Source organism: Musa acuminata, chromosome BXJ3-11 (genome assembly GCF_036884655.1).
Source record: "Musa acuminata AAA Group cultivar baxijiao chromosome BXJ3-11, Cavendish_Baxijiao_AAA, whole genome shotgun sequence".
In the NCBI taxonomy this organism is placed as follows: Eukaryota; Viridiplantae; Streptophyta; class Magnoliopsida; order Zingiberales; family Musaceae; genus Musa; species Musa acuminata.
The window spans coordinates 6956212-6977407 of NC_088359.1; the positions used below are offsets into that span (position 1 = coordinate 6956212).

General features: G+C 38.6%; 4 protein-coding genes across 5 annotated transcripts; 3 read left to right on the top strand and 1 right to left on the bottom strand.

Moving 5' to 3' along the window:
• Nucleotides 1–121: 121 nt before the first annotated feature.
• Nucleotides 122–4367, bottom strand: LOC103970728 (glyceraldehyde-3-phosphate dehydrogenase 2, cytosolic). The gene is made up of 12 exons (XM_009384633.3): nt 4247–4367; nt 4127–4153; nt 3948–4048; nt 3388–3503; nt 3198–3297; nt 2435–2581; nt 2287–2347; nt 2098–2195; nt 1122–1264; nt 724–807; nt 480–569; nt 122–384 (listed from the first exon to the last, which is right to left on the bottom strand). The coding sequence occupies exons 1-12, from the start codon at nt 4248–4250 to the stop codon at nt 339–341; spliced, it is 1017 nt and encodes a 338-aa protein (XP_009382908.2). The 5' UTR covers nt 4251–4367; the 3' UTR covers nt 122–338.
• A 2464-nt stretch (nt 4368–6831) lies between these two features.
• Nucleotides 6832–8887, top strand: LOC103970729 (E3 ubiquitin-protein ligase AIRP2). 2 transcript variants are annotated; one of them, XM_065174260.1, is made up of 6 exons: nt 6832–7017; nt 7349–7469; nt 7651–7813; nt 7935–8001; nt 8115–8346; nt 8431–8887. In XM_065174260.1, exons 2-6 carry the CDS (start codon nt 7384–7386, stop codon nt 8639–8641), a joined length of 759 nt encoding a protein of 252 aa, XP_065030332.1. In that variant the 5' UTR covers nt 6832–7017; nt 7349–7383; the 3' UTR covers nt 8642–8887. The 2 variants fall into 2 exon arrangements, with proteins under 2 accessions (XP_065030332.1, XP_065030333.1); XM_065174261.1 differs by having other exon boundaries at nt 6832–6999.
• Nucleotides 8888–11564: 2677 nt separating this feature from the next.
• On the top strand, nt 11565–16769 carry LOC103970730 (succinate dehydrogenase [ubiquinone] iron-sulfur subunit 1, mitochondrial). The gene is made up of 2 exons (XM_009384637.3): nt 11565–12312; nt 16368–16769. The coding sequence occupies exons 1-2, from the start codon at nt 11630–11632 to the stop codon at nt 16534–16536; spliced, it is 852 nt and encodes a 283-aa protein (XP_009382912.2). The 5' UTR covers nt 11565–11629; the 3' UTR covers nt 16537–16769.
• Nucleotides 16770–17517: 748 nt separating this feature from the next.
• On the top strand, nt 17518–20154 carry LOC135653096 (zinc finger protein CONSTANS-LIKE 16-like). The gene is made up of 3 exons (XM_065174581.1): nt 17518–18342; nt 18437–18634; nt 19749–20154. The coding sequence occupies exons 1-3, from the start codon at nt 17533–17535 to the stop codon at nt 19791–19793; spliced, it is 1053 nt and encodes a 350-aa protein (XP_065030653.1). The 5' UTR covers nt 17518–17532; the 3' UTR covers nt 19794–20154.
• Nucleotides 20155–21196: the final 1042 nt, after the last annotated feature.

The window sequence follows — 21196 nt, forward strand, 5'->3', positions numbered from 1 at the left end:
AATGTTAATTGTCATCTATGAATAGTAAGTGTCAGGAGGCACATCTTGAAGTGCAAGCAGCATTAACAAAGCAACCATAAAAGACATAAATATATAAAACTAGCTCAATTTATCGATCAAGTTATAAAGAGAAAAAATAAATATAACTTAAAAATTATAGTCTTGAAAACCTTCGGGTTTCAGGTTCACATTGAACTAAGAAATTAACATCACAAAACAAAAGGTGGACATATAAAAACCAAGCTAACATCACGTCAGAAATATTTTATTTGTATCAAGAAAAGGGCGGAACGGCCACGTACAGCACCAACCCGCATGGGCAAGGGAAGCAGGTGATCTCACTGGGTCTTGTGCATGTGGCGAATCAGGTCGATAACACGTGAGCTGCAAGTAGGGAAATAGAAATTAAGCAAAATTTTGCCCAACTCTTCTAGATGTCCACAGTATCATTCTTGATGCAGAGAGAATAGTTCGGTTACCTGTAGCCCCACTCGTTATCATACCAAGACACAAGCTTGACAAACTTTCCATTCAAAGAAATTCCAGCCTTGGCATCAAAAATGCTTGATCTGCGAAAAGCAATTTAAAAGCTTAACCAACATGATCTGATGAAGACAATACATCGACATCTTTGATACGGAAAGTTTAGAGTCATGCGCAGAGTAAATTCAAAGCTTGTTATTTAATTGCTTTCAGAATTAAGAATTCCAGCGTTGACAGCACCTCTTGTCTCCCACAAAGTCTGTGGATACCAAGTCCTCCTCCACATATCCCAAGATGCCCTTCAGCTTTCCCTCAGATTCCTCCCTGTGATGCAACCAATTAAAAAGATTCTAGAATGCTGAACTTAGAAAAGTGTCCATGACCCACGCTTCGGCTATGCATATGCTATATAGCAATATGATCAGTGGAAAGTTATGTTTGTTAAGGTAATAGTTAAAAGATGATACAACCATATCCTTCTGATGACTATTCTATTACCTACCAGCCGACCTACTTAAAGAACCCAATACAATCAATATGTAAAAAGAAATGAATGGCAACTTGATTCAGTCAATACTTAAAACACAGCAGACATAGTCATTGTCATTAAAAGATACAAATCATCTACATCAACTTACTTGATGGCAGCCTTGATCTCCTCATAGGTGGCTTCTTTCTCAAGCCTGACAGTGAGATCCACAACCGACACATCAACAGTTGGAACACGGAAAGCCATACCAGTTAACTTTCCATTCAAAGCAGGAAGCACTTTTCCAACAGCCTATGTGAGTGATTATCAGATCAAGTTAGTTAAAAATGTATTTATGTCCAACTAGTCATGAACAAGTTTTTAATTGTCAAGTAAACCAAGCAAAGAGCAATTCAAATGGATATTCTCTACCATTCACATGATCTTGTAACACAAATGAACCAAGAAATAAATCAAAATAGTTTACCTTCACTTCCACTACAAACAATATTATGGTGGAAATGCATATACAAATCATTCCTCATAGGACTACTGAAAAAGAACCAACATTTACCTTTCCATTCAAAGCAGGAAGCACTTTTCCAACAGCCTATGTTAGTGATTACCAGATCAAGTTAGTTAAAAATGCATTTATGATGTCAGATTAGTCATGAACAAGTTATCAATTGTCAAGCCAAGCCAAGCAAACATAAGAAGTAAAATTATTCAAAAAGGTAATATAAGCAGTAAAACTCGAGCAATTCAAATGGACATTGTCTACCATTCACATGATCTTGTAATGCAAATGGACCAAGAAATAAATCAAAATAGGACACCTTCACTTCCACTGCAAAAAATGTTATTGTGGAAATGCCATACCAGTGAGTTATCTTAACTACCAACCCAAGGATTTAAAGATTGACCACTGTCTGCAGATTAACATGCATAAAAAGTAGCACTATTATCTACATGGTCTAATGTGATCGCCCTTGTGCATAAATGTTTACTAATATATTCTTAATCAGTCCATCATTATAGGGTATACATAAGTCACAAAACATACAGAAACCAGTTCAAACGCACAGTATATGTTGAATACTTGAATATACAACTAAATGACTAATAAATTTGGTTACTCTAATAACCTTTGCAGCACCAGTGCTGCTAGGAATGATGTTGAAGCTTGCAGCTCGTCCACCTCTCCAGTCCTTACTAGATGGTCCATCAACGGTTTTTTGAGTAGCTGAAAAACAAAAGTAAAGAACACATTAACAGCTTCAGAAAAGTTACTGAACTTCAAAGAATCAAATATGTAAGGTGCAAATAATAATTACCAGTGATAGCATGAACTGTGGTCATCAAACCCTCTACTATTCCAAATCTATCATGGACAACCTGGCACATAAGATAATTAAACAAAACCAATTAATATCAAGTTCAAGATTAAAGACAGAAAATAGCCAATGTCAAAATGTGATTTACCTTGGCTAAAGGAGCAAGACAGTTGGTCGTGCAGCTTGCATTGGAGACAATATTAATGTCCGGCTTGTACTCATTTTCATTCACCCCTACAACGAACATTGGAGCATCCTTGCTGGGAGCGGAGATGATGACCTTCTTGGCACCACCCTGTTCTTAGATTAGAAAGGTCCAATAGGGAATTCCAATTAATTCCAGCAGTCCAAGCACTAGTTTCATGATGAAATGAAAAAGTACATTGATCCCTCAATTTCATAGAAAGAAAAAACTGTGAGATACAATTGAATGATAGAACCAGTAACGCCTAGGTCACAGTTATAAGTAGGACGAGTTTACATGGCATATGGCAATCTTCTACAATGTCACAGATGTGAGTTTTACCAGCTTTCATTTGCCAATTTCAACTAAAACTATCTTTCAAATGTCATATCAGACTTTCCACAAAAGAATAAAAAGATAGGAATAGCTAACTTATGAATGATTTCTTGATACATAGCTGACATGTTAAAATATATTGAAGTGACTATCAATCAATTGCGAAGGACCACATCACTTTAAGCATCAAAGTAGGTCCACAATATAAGTAGCCCAGGCTATTTGACAGTAATGAAGCAGTTAAAGGAATGTATAACCTAAAGAAATTTCCGTCTATATGAAACTATAATGGTTGGGAATGAATAACATTCAGAGTCAATCATCAGTGGCGATATTAATAAAGAGACAAAAATGAATCAAATAAATAAAGCAAATCTAGAATGACCATAACCTTAAGGTGAGCAGCAGCCTTGTCCTTGTCAGTGAAGACACCAGTGGATTCCACAATGTACTCAGCACCGGTCTCACCCCATGGAATCTCCTCAGGATTCCTAAAAACCATAAAAGTTTCAATGCACAACTGATGATAACATCTAAACACCCCTGTACCGTTTACCAGAAGAGGGTTAAGAATAGGATACCTAACTCCAAAAACAGTAACTTGCTTATCGCCAAAGAGAAGAGTCTTGGAGTCCTTCACCTTGATCTCGTGATGCTTCCAAGATCCATGCACGGTATCATACTTAAACATGTACGTCTGCAGTGCATTAACCAGCCAAATAGTATCAGATTGAAGGAAAAAAATGGAGCAAATGTAAAGATCTTGCAATTTACGAACAGACATATATGAAATGCAACAAACGCTGTCATATCATTTCCAAATGAGATGAGGATAATTTCAAGTTGCGATAAGGTCAAAACCCCAAACAGAACAAAAATATCTGGAATAGTCATAGTCAACCAGATGTTTAAGTGTTTCCAATCTGGTCTACAGAAAACCACTAGAACCAGAGAATTCACTGTTAACCACGGATCAGGACATATACCGATCCACATATCAAGAATATCACAAGAAGATTGAAGCATCCGATGTCAACAAACATAAACGAATGGGGAGATAAGCCATCAATCCAGCCATTGCTGAAATCACATTATCGTAAGATCTGCACTCTAGATAAAGATTACTAAAATGACATAGTACCATGTAATCGGTGGTGATAAAGGGGTCATTCACGGCGACGAGCTCCACATCGTCGCTTTGGAGCGCGACTCTGGCGACCAGCCTCCCGATCCTTCCGAACCCTAGCAAGAACCACATGATCGGATCAACAAGGCGCTCATGGATCAAATAGATTTCGAAAACGTCGGGGGAAAACTAACCGTTGATGCCGATCTTGATCTTTCCCGCTGCAAAAGAAGAACGTAAGAATCACAACCGGATCACATACGATCCAAAAGAACGAAGATCGAGGCGATCGAGGAAGGAGATCGGAGGCTTACCCATGGTGCGATCGAAGAGTGAGAACAGAAGGTGAATAGGAACCGAACGGGGAGTGCGGGTTTCAGCTTCGGCTTATATAGGCGAAGACGTTGGCTTAATCGATCAGGGTTGCTTAAAAAAAATACGAAATTGAACGAAAAATTAAATAATACTTAAAAAAAGATACAGGTTTTCTACCGTCGGATATGATCAGTTTTGTCTTTGATGCATATATAACTGATGTTACTTTATCCTTTTAGTTAACTACCATTAATATTCATCTCTATAATTTAAAAAATTATATTGATATTCTTACAAAAATAAAATATCTAGGCTTATTTATCCGTAGTTTTTATCAATAAAAATATAAAAATAAATTATAAAAATATAATTTTAATATTTTAATTGATGATGATGAATGACGTTATATCAATGGTGATATTATTATAGATAAGGAGAGTGATAGTGAGAGGTGAGGGTCACTTTGTATCAATATTGACACTGACATAATTACCGAGCAACCTTTTTCATTACTTTGTATTTGCGTCGATATTAACATAGTTGTCGAGTGATAAAATGATCGTCGATGTAGATATCGAGCAGTGAAAGAGCTATTGACGCATATGTCAAGCGACACAACTTGACAACTATGTCGACGTCAACACAAATGCAGAGCAACATCACTCAACATCTGCATCGATGACTCCTTCATCACTTGGTAACTATATCGATGCCGATGTAGATGCAGAGTAGTTGTCATATCTTGTTATCGCTCTCCTTATCTATAATAATCATTCGTAACTTCGAGCGATACTATCGTTCGTCACCATCAACCGAAGTACTAAAATTATTTTTTATCCTTTATTTTCATGTTTTCATTAGTAAAAGTATTGATGTTACGATAAATAAACTTAATATTTTTTTTTATAATTATATGAATGTCAATATAATTTTTTAAAAAATAAGGACAAAAAATACTAAGTACAAAGTAAGTAACACGCAATTAGCCTCACTCATATCATTAATAGTCTCGTCATCACATTCAAGGCTTATGGATGGAAATGCTTAATTTTCCACATAAGCATTCCATGCCAAGTCAACCCCCTCAGGCATGTCAACGAAATATTATCATTTGTGTCGATAATAACCATACAAAACAGGAAAAATTATTGGAATCATGATTACGAAAGCCATAATCGTTTTGATCCAATTAGATGTACGAAAGACACTTAGCAATGAAACTCCCGATCGAGTAACAATTAAGCTTTTAAGAGATCGAACCCTCTCTTGGATCATATCATTATCTTTAACTTACTATTCCATCGTGAATATCATCATTATGACTCCTTTATTATTATTGCTAATGTTGGCATCATATGCCATCGTAATTTATTCGCCCTCCAATTTACCTTAATTAATCATGACCATAATCATTTTATTATCGCTGTTATTGTCACCAATACACTATTACAATATTATTATCACTATTGTCATATTTTCACTACAACCATCATATATTATTATTATCATCATCATTTCTAATCTAATATTAATTTATTATAAATGACATCATAGTTCATTTCGAATCAGCATCAAATCATATCAATAGTTTGAACGTTCCAAATCAAACTAAATTTGATGATTCACAGTTAAAATCTAAAATCAAAATCAAAACCAAAAATTTTAGTTTAGTTCTCAACTGACCAAAAATAAAAAAAAAAGTTGATCCAGCAAATGATGAATATATTTTTGAATAGCTTCATAAACGACTAACTAGAGGATATTTTAGAAAAATAAAATTATTTCGATTTGGAATCATAATCAAAATCGAAACAGCTTGAAATTGGTTTCTAAATTAAATAAGTAAAATAAAATTTAGATATTGATTGATACAACGAGTTTATAATTCGATCAAATATTAAGCTGAAGTAGATATTTAATTTTCTAATAACGTAATTCCATTTTCGTTGAATTAGCTGTTGTGATATTTCATTTATAAATAATAATAAAACATGTTAGAAATCAACCAAAGTTTTGAGGACCAGAATATTCTAATTATTTCAAATATATATTTTTGTTCCTATGAAACAAAGTTTCATAGGCAATTACACTACATGCATGTGGTGGGATGCAATTGAGGAATCAAAATCCTCACCTACAAGTGATCTTCCGAAGGTCAAACCTCGTTGACAACCAACAGAAATTATGCTAAAATGTTTGGTCAACACAATTAGAATAAATAAATATGTATATATATATATATTCTAATAAATATATATTATATTTTTATTGGAGAATATTTTAACACATATTATTTTTTTATATGATATTTTTATTTTCTGTAATACTCATAATGTCTCTTATCGTAATTCGTCGTCCGTTCTTATCATCAGACGCTCGATCATCGTGCCCTTGTCTGACACCTCCACTATCAGTCTCGAGGGTGGAGACGACGATAGAGAGCATGGCAGGTGATCAACGACGAAGAGCATCATGGGGATTACAAGAAAATAATGTTATTTGAGAAAAATAAAAAAATAAGAATATATTTAGAAAAAGAAAAAAGAGTATTATCAAGGTTGGACACGTTGGCAGTTCATCAACCTTTCGGTTGGGTGAGCCGAAAGAGTTGACTTGGCTGATGGTCTATCGGTCAATCATGCAGCCGAGGCCGGTGTGGGCGTCGTCGCCGCCTCCAAATCCCTTTCTTGATCCTACTGCAGAAGAAGCAATCCTTCCCCAGCCTCCCAGGAATCAACCGGCAACGGGCAGGGCAATTTCTCATCCCCCTGTTGGTTCTCTGTGGCTTGGTGGAGCTGTTTGTGGCCTTTCTTTGTTTATGGGGAAGATAGAAATCTGTGCATCCGCAGCCATTCAATTCAACCTTTGAAGATTGTATTCTTTTTCTTCTTAATCTTCTTTCCAAGGAAGACAAGTTGCCTTCTCTTGCCCCCGCCCGCCCCTCCCGACCCCCTTGCGGTCCACTTTTTCTTTTAGGGAGAAAGAGAGAGAGAGAGAGAGAGAGAGAGTTTTGCTATATAATGAAGGCATAGGGTAGCTGCTGGAAGGATTCTAATCATTTGCTTGTTTGCTATTTTTTCCTCCTCTTCTTCTCATCCCAGAAAGCACAAGGAGGTACAAGAGAAGTGGCCAAGCAATGTTTCAGAGCCAGATGGCCAGGCCACCATCCTTCAGAGGTTCACTCAAAGCCCTCGAAGCTGACATAAACCATGCCAACACCTTGTAATCTTTCTCTCCTCTTCTCGTATCTTATATGATTGTTGTTTTTGTGTAGTGGTTATAGTGATTCCAAAGGCAGTTGTCAGACACCCAAGGGTGGGTGGTCTCGATTTCTAGGGTTTTGGAATCAGATGATGGTTTCATGTCCTGGTGATTGAGTGTGGTTGGCTTGTTGGGATTACAGGGCAGATGCTATCCAAAGGGCTTATGGTGGTGCATGTCTCCAGATGAGGTTGTCTTATAGCCCCTTGGCACCCTTCTTTCTCTTCCTAATGCAGTGGTTGGACTGCACTTGTTCTTACAGCCTACCGCGCAATTTGGGGCTTTTTCGAGTTCTTGTCCACAAGGTACTTCTCTGACAGTTTGGGATAATTCTTTCAAGTATCATCTGCAATTTACTGTTGATCATTGAAGAAGAAATGTCTTTACAGCCAGCCATGTGGGATGATAAAAAGCTGATTTATGCAGGTCTATGTTGATGATATGACAACAGTATCTACTTTCGAAAGGCGAGCTAGCATTAGAGAGTTCTACGGTGCACAATCTGAACTTCAATTCTTTGTTGTGCTGCAAATTCTTGAATTGCCTAGTTTCCCATAAATGTTTGTATATCGTCACACGGTTTGTAGTCTTGAACCAAATTTGCAGCTATTATATATCCCTCCCTTCGACAACTCGAAAGCAACTTGGTCGAAAGAGCACGATCTAAGAAGGGCCGAGCTGAAGAGGTAGTTGTCAGGAAAAGGATGGAACACTGGAAGAAGTTTTTTGATAGGGAATTGGACAGAGACGACGAATGTGGAATTTGTATGGAGCTTTGCACCAAAATGGTCCTGCCGAACTGCAACCATGCCATGTGCATAAAATGCTACCGTGACTGGTGAATTCTTCCTCCGTTCGAGTTTGTTATGTGCTCTCTTTCAACTTTGGTTTTCCCTGAATGAGACATGATCGTACTTTACAGGAATGTGAGGTCTCAGTCCTGCCCCTTCTGTAGGGGAAGCATAAAAAGGGTGCGGTCAAGAGACCTATGGGTGCTTACAAACAAGAGCGATGTGGTCGACACCATGACTTTAGAAATGGATAACCTGAGGCGCTTCTATTCCTATATAGATAGTTTGCCGCTGATCATTCCAGACACCCTTTTCTTGGTTTATTATGATTATGTAGTATGATCAGGAGACCTAAGGAGAATGGTGTACAGATTGCTGGAAAGCTGACCATTCCATTCCTTATGGATTGGGTCTGGTAAGAAAAGAGCTCTTCCGACCTCACACTTCATTTGTTCCAATTGTGAAGTAGAGTACCATTGTAATTCTCCTAAGAATAATTGCATATAAAATGAACGTTTTAAGGCACATTGTTAAAGAACACTTTGTAGAAGAAAAACAGAAGGAAAAGAAAAGGTGGAGTTCAGTATATATGCTAATTGGCTTTCTTTATCAGTCTTTGTGCACACTTTTGCTTCGTGGAACTCATGAAGGTCATCCGAAAACTCTTTTTCAAAGCAAATAAGATTGGTATGACTTAGACTGGATAAGCTGTCTAAAAGTGACTAACATAAACACCATTATAACTAACATAAACACCATTATAACGTCTCAGAATTAACTCATATTTACTTCTTGTTCTATTATATATGCTAATTGACTTTCTGATCAGGTGTTTATGCACTCCCTATTTGCCTTGTGAAACTAATGAAGTCATCTGAAGACTCTTTGTCGAGTCAAATAAGATGGCCATGGCTTAGATTGGATAAGCTGTCTAAAAGCATCTTAACATGAATATAATTAAAATTATCATAATTAACTCATATTTGCTTCTTGTTCTATTATGACATCAATGGGCAGGAACGAAAATGAAGAAATTATTGCCTGTCGACAAGGTCTATTAACTATTATTGCCTTTTCTTTTACTTTGTCCTCGATCATCAGTGATATCTGAACCCGTGGAGTAACTTGAAGTCATTCTTCCCCCATGTTTACTTTAGCTTGATGCATCTACTTTATCTTCATTGATCTCACCTTCACTATGGTCATGTATGCATGGAATTCATTGCCTATTCACTTGTAGTATATCATTTGCTAGTGATGCTTATACTGCACATATTAGCTGAACCCCTTGGGTTATTTGTCCTTCCAGTTGGAAAGGAACTTCTCTTTTTCTTCATCGCATACATGTGAAAGTTCTTGAATCTTGATTTAAATTATGCAAGTTCTATAAATCATGCTTTTTTTGGGATGAGATAAACGGAAACTAGTTTTTCCAAGTAACCTTTTCTTTCATACAAAACTTATGTTTTAATGTTTCTAAGTAATCATTTTGGGTTTGAGGGAAAAAAAGGCTATAGTTGGTTTGTCAAGTTGATAAATATTTTTCTTTGCTTACTTAAGAATTTGAGACGTTACAGTAAAACATGGATAGGAGAACCTATTTAGAAGTGCTTTGGACTTGGTAGATAACATATAGTTTTGTGAGGGCCAAGATAACTTGAATGATTTTGGGATAATGAGATTCTGCCATCTTGTTAGATCCTTAATAGCAGTCATGTTTAAATTCTTGTGTAATGATGATCAGTATAATCAAATCCATTAATTTGTGACCATTTTTATGTGTCTTTGCCTCCCAAATGCTGATGAGGGCTCTGCTTGTGCTGCATTAAGAGCTTCCTCCTGTTATATAGAGTTTCTCCTTGCCTCTTCTGAACTAGATTCTGTGGAACAAATGATTTTGGTGCAGAGGATAACTTCAAGAGCTAGAACATGAACAAGACACAATTCAGTTTTACCTCATTCAACCATATTACAGTTGAAGACTAATGTTGAGTAAACAGATACTACCGAAATCGTGCTTTTATTTTGCTAAAGCATATAATTCATGAGGTGAAGGCCTGATTTATTAGAAAAAACATTTGTGATCCTGTGACAGGAGTTGGTTTGAAATCAATCAATGAGTGGAATAGAGCTGCCATTATCTGGGAATTCTTTGTTCATCATATACAATCTGTGCTGTTGATGAACTACTTTGGATTCACTGACTAAAACTCAAGGCAAGATTCTTTGGAGCATTACACACCCCATTTGTTGCAGTTGGGTGTGTAAGAAACTGTCAAGATTGTATGCGAGTATAAACTGAGTAATGAGAAACTATCTCAAGAGGATGTCTTCCATCCTTTAAATTCTAAGATGACTATAGTGATGCTGAATGGAAAATGGAATCTTCCTGTGTCTCTGAATTCATACATCAAATAGTTTTTGAGATAAGTATCACTCATGAGAAAGACCAAGTGCTGTGGAAACATAACAGATCAGATCAGTATTCATGAAGCCTGAGAACACAATGGAGAAAAGGATTGGTGTCTTTGGAGGATGCCTCACTCAGGCAAGGATTGTGTTCTATATCATTTGAATTATTTTCCTCATTAAACCAAAGACTCTCAAGCCAACCACCAAAGTAAGTAATTTGATTCTATTATTTATTTAAAATTCTTTAAAAAAACAACAGAAAAATATGAGAACATGAATCTGAATCAGCACCACATTTTAAGAAAGTTGGGAGGTGGCTTCCACATTTTTTCATGTCTAATAATAATAATAATAAATTTTTGACCTAACTTTGAGTGAATAATCACTTAAAGGACAGTTACAAGATTACTTACCCTCACTAATGATGAGGTCATGGATGATGAGTGGCGCTGGTGGGGATTACATGTTAAAAAAAAAAGCTCTTCGACCGCTTCAATCAAAGCTACCTTCTTTGCAATTGGTTGTGGCATTGCTTTACACGCGGGCCCAACCTGAACCTTGACAACTTTCTCCAATCAACTGGACGGTGGGAAATAGTGTAACCATATCTTCCTTTCGATTGTATTCTCTTGGGACACAACGATGCCTCTTTCTTTTGTTCTTGTGACCAATTTCCCTCTTACCACCTTTTCGGTTACCTGAAATATTACTGGACCACATGTGTGCCACGTAATCGATTATCCAAGGATCTAAGAATAAGACCAATCACAAGCAACGTGTAACACGTGGGTCCCTAAGAAATGGTATTTCTGTTTCTTCCTGACCCACACACCTTTTGTACCGACGGTGATCATATCGCTTCGGTGCCCTTTCTTATTTCGCTTCTTTTGCCCGTGCTTACCCGTTTGCTCGCTTCCAATGGCGGCATCGAGGGTTCTCCTCCGCCGAGGCGCCGCTGCCGCGCGCGGCCTTCTCCCGACCCACGCCCCGGAGACCACGGCTGCGCGATTTCTTCAGGCTCAGCACCACTCGTCCCAGTCCGATTCGGCGGCCTCCAAGCCCAAGCGTACCAAGACCTTCTCCATCTACCGGTGGAATCCCGACCAGCCGGAGAAGCCACAGCTTCAGAGCTACGAGATCGATCTCGGCGAGTGCGGACCCATGATCCTTGACGCCCTCATCAAGATCAAGAACGAGATCGACCCCTCCCTCACCTTCCGCCGCTCCTGCCGGGAGGGTATCTGCGGCTCCTGCGCGATGAACATCGATGGGGACAACGGCCTCGCCTGCCTCACTAAGATCCCGTCCTCCTCCGCGGCCGCGACCATGATCACGCCGCTGCCGCATATGTATGTGATCAAGGATCTGGTGGTGGACATGACCAACTTTTATAACCAGTATAAGAGCGTGGAGCCATGGCTCAAGAGGAAGGATCCGCCGCCCATCCCCGGGAAGGAGGTTCCCCAGAGCAAGAAGGATCGCGCGAAGCTGGACGGGATGTACGAGTGTATCCTTTGCTCCTGCTGCAGCGCCGCCTGCCCTAGCTACTGGTGGAATCCTGAGACCTATCTCGGGCCGGCTGCCCTCCTCCAGGCCCACAGGTGATTTGTTCTTTTACTGGATCCCTTTCTCTAGGAATGGGTTGGTTAGCTTTGTTTCTTTCATTGCTTAAAGTAGCCCAAAGTTGTTTCTTTGAAGAATTTTTTTTGTTGAATTCAGCTTTGCTGCTTAATGATTGGCCTATGTCAATGATTGGTGATGAAGAAAATGATTTTTTTTATAAAAATTTTGTCGGTGTTTGTTGTTTATAAATTGATGGCCGATTCACAAACATCATGAGGTTGAGGGTTTAACAATCAATCTGTGTTTATAGAATTTGGGTCCTTGAGGGAGGAAAGAGATGTTGGAGTTCCTTCCTGCCTTTATAATTCTTATTAGAAAATTTTCAATTAGATGCTGTCATATGCATGTACAATTCAAAAGAGCCTAAACTCAAATTGCAAAATGATCAATTTTTATAATTGTCAACTAAGCATGACAACATGGAATGAATATGCTTCCGGTGTTAGTATCTGGAATAAAGTAGGTTTATAACTTTTGTACGTGTCAAGCTAATGTGGTTTTCATTCTCCCTCCTTCCCTATCTGTCTCTCTCTTGTTCTCTATGACTCCACCTTGGTCTCTGATGAATAAATGTAACTGGGATTTGTAAAAGAATGTTATGGACGATCATTGTGACGCTTTAACAGGCATTTGGCTTTAAAATTATGTGGCTTATTTGCTGCCTATAGTCGATTGATCTTCTGTTAAATTATTTTAAGAAGTGGTATGTGCAGCCACAAATATGTACAAGGATTACCTCACATATGTGGCTTGTGTAGGGTGTGTAATTGCATATGCAGTGTATGCAACTGCATAGGTGGTCATGCACATCAATATGGATGCTCATGTGGTGCACATATAAATGAAATTGTAATTGAATATGGATTTTTGTTCCCTCCTAATGTTACTAAGTGTATGATTGTATTATTTCATTCTGTTAAACATGATAAACCATTAATTAACTTTTGTTAACTAGGATTCTCTTTGCTTCTTCTAACTTTATCATTTACATAGCTTCTTAAAGAAGGCTTTTCTTTGCTTCTTCTGTTAAATTATTTTAAGAAGTGGTATGTGCAGCCTCAAATATGTACAAAGGTTACCTCACATATGTGGCTTGTGTAGGGTGTGTGATTGCATATGCAGTGTCTGCAACTGCATAAGTGGTCATGCACATCAATATGTATGCTTGTGTGGTGCACATATATATGAAATTGTAATTTCATACGGATTTATGTTTCCTCCCAATGTTACTAATTCTACTATTGTATTATTTCATACTATAGAACATGATGCACTATTAATGAACTTTTGTTAATTAGGCTTTTATTTGCTTCTTCTAACTTTATCATTTACATAGCTTCCTAAAGAGTATTAAAATAATTTTCTAAGTTTATGATTGGCTATAGCATATACCTATTTGATTTGTTTGCCCTTTATTATATTATTTTGAATTTTTTTAATACAAACCACATACAATCATGGCTGTGTATGCATCTGTACACTGCATATGCACTATGTGGCATCTTGACCGTCTGCGTGCCATATTTTCTTATAAGAAAGAGTGGAATTCTCTGCGTCATTGTGTTTATGCAAATAATCATGAAGTCATTCATAAGATATCTTCTTTGCATGTATTTGAGGCGAGTATGTTTTATCGCTTTATAGGAAGCGACAAATGAACATGAACTTGATGAATTTCAATTTTTTATTGGGAAATTGCGTTTTAGCCATGGATTATGTACTTAGATGAGCTTGCTGGGTAGATTACTGAGAACCACACAACTTGCTTAATTACAATGATTATGAGATTATAAACTCTTTTATGAGCAAATAATTCTTTTTGTGAAATAATTTTCTTAACGAACTTGATATTGTGTTGCTTCTAGAAAGAAAAAAATAGTTAGAACTTTGAAGGAATCTTTGAATATGGGGCTTTTGGCATTCAGTTAGCAATTGTTTAAATTGCATGTTGTCAAAGTACCTTACATGGAGGCCATGTTGTTTTTGTTAAAGTAAAACATGTCAATTTATCTCCTGTCCAGTAAATGATAAGGCTGGAATCATCAACCTTGTGCAGAATAACTTAGCAGGCCTAGTAACCAGGTTCTTTTCTTGCAGGTGCAAATTAAAGGTAGCATTAGTGTGAATTTCACATTTGCATTTAACAAAAAAAGGTCATTTTTGTGAAGAATTTTTAAGGCTTCCAATTTGAATCAGCCCTTGACAAATACTAATAGTGGCAGGTACTTCATCAGTTAGGGAGCCCAAGATATCTGCTTCTGAGTTCCATCATTCACATCTCCTGTGAAATGTTGTTTTGGTTTCCTTCTTCAATCATTATGTATCTTGGTTGTCATCATGATGGCTTGTCATTTATTGATCCTTTGTCTTGTACTACTAAGCTGAGTCTGTGAGTTTGTGAGGGTCGGTGGTAACATGTTCTTGTAAGGAAGGATTAACAGTATATTTTTCAAAACCAAAGGTTTGGACCGTTTGTACGACTAAAGCTGAGTTCGTGAGTTTGTGAGGGTCTGTGGCAACATGTTCTAATAATGTCGAAGCATATGAGCATTGAAATACTCGAGTAAAGGATAGGTTTAAGGTTTAACAATATATCTATCAAAACCAAGCATTTGGATTATTTTGTTGAATAAGTCATATGGCACTGAATTATTCATTTGGTTTTTGCTTAACAACTTTTGTTCTCAGGTCGCCTTCCACTGGTCTTTCTTTTAAGATTCTCCTGTTCTGGTTTTTTTCAAACTTGATTTCTTTTCTCTTTTCCTTTTTTCACTTATTAGAGTTTTTTATATCTCAGTTTACCTGGAAAACCTTCTGATATGATCATAGTTTAACAAAATAACCAAGTATCTTGTTTGTGAATAACTACAGCATTGATTATGTGTCAACTGAGATCTGTCTTGTTAAATTGCCATTATCATCAGGGTCTCCATCCATAGGCATAAGGGTAGGATTATGGGTAATTGATTACTCTGTGATTTTTTTTGTTTCTTGTACCTTGATTATTGAATCTGGGATGAAGCTCCAGATGAGCTTGAGTACTAGTTTTTTTTTCATACTGCAAAAAAAGATGATATCAGGGATTTGGTAATATTCAAATGAATTCAATTTTTAATTCTACAACTGTATCCATCAATATATAGAAGACTTGAGCTTGTGTATCTATTGGGCAACATAAAAAACTCTGCTATTAAGATGAACCGGATTTTCCTTGATTATAAAGACAGATTGGGTAGCTTTCCTGATTCATCAATCAGTTTGGTTTGGCCATTAATTCTTGCTTGGGTAATGTAAATGAGGCATCTTACACTATTCCCGGAAGCAAAGCTTAAAATTTGTCTAACATCAATTGTATGGTTGTTAGATTAGTTTCGCTGAAGTAGCTGGGAGTTATTCTTGAGATTTTGTCACATAATATTTTTTTCTGCATGTTCCTTTCAGCTTGAATGTTTTATGTAACTTTGTAGTTTGTATTGCCTGCAACCTAGATGCAAGGACACATTTTTCCATGTGTGCTGTTAATCTAATTGTAGAGATGCTCCAACCTTGAAACACAAAGCATGCTTCATGCAATTGGTGTCCACGAGTACATCAACTTTAGATTTTCAGGTCATCACAATCTTGACAAATGTTTCATGGTAAACCCTGGCAGTGTCTGATCATTACTTCTTATTATGTACCCATATGCCCGTAAACTCTGATCCAGTTTAATAAAATGAGGCCCTGGGAACATATCCCACATTTGCCAGTATCTATATTGAAGATCGTGTGGTTTTGTTCTGGTACTATCAATGTTGCAAGATATTTGGACTTCGGTGAGCAAACGACAATTAATGGACAAAAGAAATAGACTGATGAATTGTGACAATGCTTGTCTTTGATGAGCATGAGCAATTGGTAAAAGCCTTGCTCCTGTTTATCCTTTCTGGATTCCTTCTGTGCTGTTCCATATTTCTTAGTACTCAAATTCTGCTTCGAGTATGATTTTGTTTGGATATGTTTTTCGGAGCTGAGGGTTTGCTTTGTTGTGTAGGTGGATACAAGACAGCCGGGATCAGTACACAAAGGAGCGTCTGGACGCCATAAACGACGAGTTCAAGCTGTATCGTTGCCACGCTATCATGAACTGTGCCCATGCCTGCCCCAAGGGATTGAACCCCGCAAAGCAAATTGAATCCATCAAAAAGCTTCAGCTTCAGTAGGTTTTCCGTGAGATCCCTCTTGTTTTGCAGTCACGGCAACATGGAACGTTTACCATTTGCAATAATAGCGTTCACCAATGAGTTATGTACTCAACTCTTAGCATCCAATTGTGCTTGAGAATAATGGCCCGCAACTTTTGTCTACTGTGGGCAGGACATCACTCTAACAACGGTTTCATGTTGATTGTTGTTAGATATAAAACTATATTAGTAATGAACTTGGCATTGTTGAATATGTTGCCTTCATCATCTGGTCGTTTTGTTTATGGACTTATCATATTGTTAGGAGATTCATAGACGTTATGGTCAGACGAAATGATTAATTAAGAAGATTTACTAGAAATAAGAATGTTAGAGTTTCAATTTAACCAAAGATATTGTCTTGTATAGAATTTAATGACAAAAAAAGATTCTCGTAGTTGCCTATAGATAATTGAGATCGTATCTTTAGGATCTCAATTGTTTATAGTCGAAAAAACGCTCAGATTCATCGACTGGGTGTGACCTGAGTTGTGCCGAGTTAACCCACCCCTCTTTTGTCGGTGTCTCGTTCCTTGGTTCGGGTCCCGAGTCCCGGTTCCCGGACGAGCTTGGGTGCGGAAGTAGGAGCGAGATCCCCGTGACAAATATCTAGCATCCTTCTCCCTTCGTCAGTGTCTTACATTAGTCCGCTGATGTGACTGATGAGTTGCTACTTGATCTTAGTATCTTTAAATATTACAAAACAGTATCAAGTTATATTCAATAATTGTACTGCTGTTCTAATTTGTGACGTGGGTGATCGAAGGTTTAGAGTGGTTCCCATGACAACTGGGGAATCCGATCCTCCTCCGCCCTCTGATCATGATCAGACGTCATCAGTTTCTCCAAATCTCGCGCTGGCCCACACCGACTCCCGTGATGCGCATTTACGTCTCTCGTGAATCACCAACCCGCAACCGACGAAATCCGGATAAACTCGCGATCTTCTGACCTATCCTCCAATGGCCTCGCTACATGTGTCCTGATTTGGTCCAGCTCAGCACTCCCTCGCCGATCCTTCTAGAAAAAGTGCGCGACATTTTGCCTCGGAGATCGAAACTGGGGGAGAAAGTGCACCCTTTTCCTGCTCCATCAGCGGACGAGTTAAGTAGTGGGAGTATGCGGAGCTCTCGGCGATCCCGATCGAAGGCGCGCAGGCCCAAGTACGTCAGCCTCCGTCGTCACCTCGCTCCTCGTCCTCCTCCTTCGCCCGCGGATCCTTCCGACATGTTCTCCTCCGCTGCTGCCGACGATGACGACGACGCCACCGCCCGCTGCCACCAGCTCGACCTCTTCCCCCTCCAGCCGGAGCACCTCGACCGCGACCCCCACGTCGCGTGCCTGCTCGACGACCGCGGCGGGGGCCGGGAGCCGACGATCGCCGCCCTCCTCGGCTGCGGCGGTGGTGGCGACTCCTCATCCGGTTCGCCCTCGCCGGTGTGCCTGGCGTCGCGGTCGATGAACCGGGAGGAGGAGGAGGAGGAGGAGGAGGAGGAGGGCGGAGATGGAGACGGGCTCGCGAGGCGGGCACTCCGGGGACGGGAGCGGTGGGCGTACTGCCGCTCCTCCTCCTCCTCGTCGGAGGAGGAGGTGGCTAGCTCCGCCGCCGAGGGCAACGGTGGCGTGGATCTGTGGCGGTGCGTGACGCCGCAGGCTCTGGCGCTCAAGTTGGACTACGAGGAGATCCTGGCGGTGTGGTCGGACAGGAGGCCGCTTTACATGGACGGCGAAGGTCCTCAGGTCGTGCCGCAGCTCCAACACCCCTGCGACTCCGCGGTCCTCCCGGTGAGTCCATTTATCAAACACCTCTCCATCCCCCCTCTCACATTAGATCTGACGCGTCGGGTGTCGTGAACACCGACTGATGCTGATGGGGCAGGTGCTGGTGGAGGTGGGGTGCTGGAGCAGTAGTCCATGGAAGGTGCCGGAGCAGCGGGCGGAGGGTAAGGAGAGGAGCGGCATGAGCAGGGAAGCGAGGGTGATGAGGTACAAGGAGAAGAGAAGGAACCGCCTGTTTGCGAAGAGGATACGGTACGAGGTCCGGAAGTTTAACGCTGAGAAGCGGCCACGAGTGAAGGTAAACATACCAGAAGAAACAATACCTCTCGAAACAACAAGATATGTGCATTGGATCATTTTTAGTGTTAGATTTTGTTCAATCAACCTTTTCATTTATATCATCAGAAAAATATTCACGAGATGAATATTGAGTGAGAATTAAGAAAATCTATGTTGTTAAGAAATGAAAGAGTTAAATTCTACATATTGAATTTGTTCAAACTTTTGAGTTACACTGTTGTCCAATTCTATGTTACCTCAATTTGACTCAGACTTGTCTATATTAGAAGATTAGGATTGAACATGTTGGTTGAAGTCAATCAAATTGTAGTTTGACTCAAGTAAGGTTGAGTATCCTCCAAATAAGGGGAGATGATCGATCCACATATGAATAAGGATTGTTGCATCGGTATTCAAAGAGCCCTGAATCAGTTTGATTCAGACTTCTCTATCATAAAATTCCAACATAAGTATCTTGATAGTCAAAATATAAGCACAGTCGATGGGTCTTAAATCCGAGTCCATGTGTGTGCGCATCTCTTACGTAGTTTATTTCGATGAAATTTTCTTCCTATGTTTTTGTAAATATAAGGGGAATCTTGTGTTAGAGATAAAAGGGGGAACAAAAGACAAAAAGCTAGGGTTTTGATTAGGCATTTATGAGTTTGGGGAGAGTCAAGATTGAGATCGGAAGCATTTACGAAGTCGATCGGGCATAGTATCAGTTTGTCGATATTATGCTAAATTGATTTAGTTGCATTAGCAAGTCTTTCGAATAATTATCACTACTTATATTATTTGCATTCAAAATTCTACATAATTATCTTAGATCATCACAGAATGGAGAAATGATGTCAATATAGTTCTACTTGGAATTTGATAGTCTAGCTTAGAGGCCATCACCTTGTGTGTTCATGTTGCTTCTTTTTATGATAGCACCTTGTATCTTGATTAACTTATATATATGCCATTGGAGAAGCAGATTTTTATCTTAATTCTATGCTACAATTGTTTAGTTAATGCCTATATATAACATTTGTCTGATTAACATAAAATGTAACGATTCATTTACAATTCATGGACAAAAAACAAAAATATTGTGTGAGATCTCACTCTTGTTTCGATCATTGCAGGGCCGGTTTGTAAGAAGGAATGATGAAGATGAAGACCATTCTTGATTCCATTAAATGAAAGGTGAATAACTTCAACTTTAATGTGGAGAAAATAATCTCATGTAAATGATATGTATCATCAATACATTGCCTACTCGATCTGCTGGACTGAGGAAGCTGCAGAACTGGGAGTGTAAAACAGCTTGTGCCTGCCTTTTAATAAGACATGCACATATATATGTTGGCAAGGAGTCCATTCTTTGAGCAGCTCAACTGAGTGTTGTGTCATCATAAACAAAGCTGCAAAGAAAGTACTCTTTGAGTTGTGAGTTCAAACTGCAATGTCCTGTGCAGTTCTTCCTGTAGAAACACAACTAGCTAAACATTACTTTCCTAAAAGAAAATAATTAGTCAGCATCTTGAAGAACATTTCTCTGTTGCCTAAACCATTAGGAGGTAATCACAAATGCATGCATGAGCCAGTGGTTCTGTTTCCATTTCTACCCGAACTAAAGACTTGCAGATCTGACAGAACCAGCATTGACTAAAAGGATGTCATGCAAGGAGAAAAACTTGGTCATTTTCTTTTAAGATAATTAATGCACATCTTCCTTGACATACCTCTGAATCAGCTTAAATAGCAACAGGCATCCATGAGAAATAAATTGCTTCCTTGAAGATTCAATGCCTTGTAACTTTATTCTCTGTTTAACTAGTTATTATCTGCCCATGGAGGAGTGATGGCTTCAGTAAGAGCAGAGGTGACAGATAAATAGATATGGACAACTGATTCATTAAAAGCTTAGGTTGAAAGAAGTAGACTCAATTGTTCATAATTTTTTTTTGCTTATAATGTTTTAATATCATCCGATCCAGATAGACAATATATTAATAGTAAACAATTATCTAACATATAAGCATCACGTGAAAGCTATCGTGAAAGAAAAAAAGTTAAGGTTATCCTTCATCCATCTGTTCACGTCAACAGAAGTCTAATACAGGTCATTTGAGGTTATCTTTCTTAACGTTCTACGTGGACAAAACACTAAGAGGAGGATGTTAAGACGATTATAGATTGTCCACTTTGAGGCTATATGTAAAAGTTAATTTTCGGTGCTATGCTAGGGGGCTTGTTTTTCAATAAAAACCTACACCTACTAAGAGACCTTGATCATTATTTTGAACATATGATGGACCAGGTCCAAAAATTTTTATTGACATTGATCTTAGTGCATGTGATACTTTGGGAGTTCGACACTTCCTCCTCAGAATCACCTTAGTGATTACCTTGAATACTCTTGTGCTCTTAGGTGTGCTCTTAGGTTTGGATCTGTTGACTATGATGATTTCCCCTAAAACATATATTATTAGTAGATTTATTTATTAATACTTTTTATTAAAAGTTTTAGGTAGTAATTTAGTCTCTAAATATCAATTAATCCAATAATTAGTGTACTAAAAACAAAGTT

Excerpts from the sequence above, each read along its gene's own strand:
- LOC103970728 (XM_009384633.3), bottom strand. Across the intron at positions 2,582-3,197 it reads AGGCTGCTGCTCACCTTAAG|GGTGGTGCCAAGAAGGTCAT; the intron begins GTTATGGTCATT and ends ATCTAAGAACAG. Across the intron at positions 1,265-2,097 it reads GCAGCACTGGTGCTGCAAAG|GCTGTTGGAAAAGTGCTTCC; the intron begins GTTATTAGAGTA and ends TCACTCACATAG.
- LOC103970729 (XM_065174260.1), top strand. The coding sequence starts at position 7,384 with ATGTTTCAGAGCCAGATGGCCAGGCCACCATCCTTCAGAGGTTCACTC. Across the intron at positions 8,002-8,114 it reads TAGCATTAGAGAGTTCTACG|CTATTATATATCCCTCCCTT; the intron begins GTGCACAATCTG and ends CCAAATTTGCAG. Across the intron at positions 8,347-8,430 it reads ATAAAATGCTACCGTGACTG|GAATGTGAGGTCTCAGTCCT; the intron begins GTGAATTCTTCC and ends CGTACTTTACAG.
- LOC103970730 (XM_009384637.3), top strand. The coding sequence starts at position 11,630 with ATGGCGGCATCGAGGGTTCTCCTCCGCCGAGGCGCCGCTGCCGCGCGC. Across the intron at positions 12,313-16,367 it reads GCCCTCCTCCAGGCCCACAG|GTGGATACAAGACAGCCGGG; the intron begins GTGATTTGTTCT and ends TTTGTTGTGTAG.
- LOC135653096 (XM_065174581.1), top strand. The coding sequence starts at position 17,533 with ATGTGTCCTGATTTGGTCCAGCTCAGCACTCCCTCGCCGATCCTTCTA. Across the intron at positions 18,343-18,436 it reads GCGACTCCGCGGTCCTCCCG|GTGCTGGTGGAGGTGGGGTG; the intron begins GTGAGTCCATTT and ends CTGATGGGGCAG. Across the intron at positions 18,635-19,748 it reads AGAAGCGGCCACGAGTGAAG|GGCCGGTTTGTAAGAAGGAA; the intron begins GTAAACATACCA and ends CGATCATTGCAG.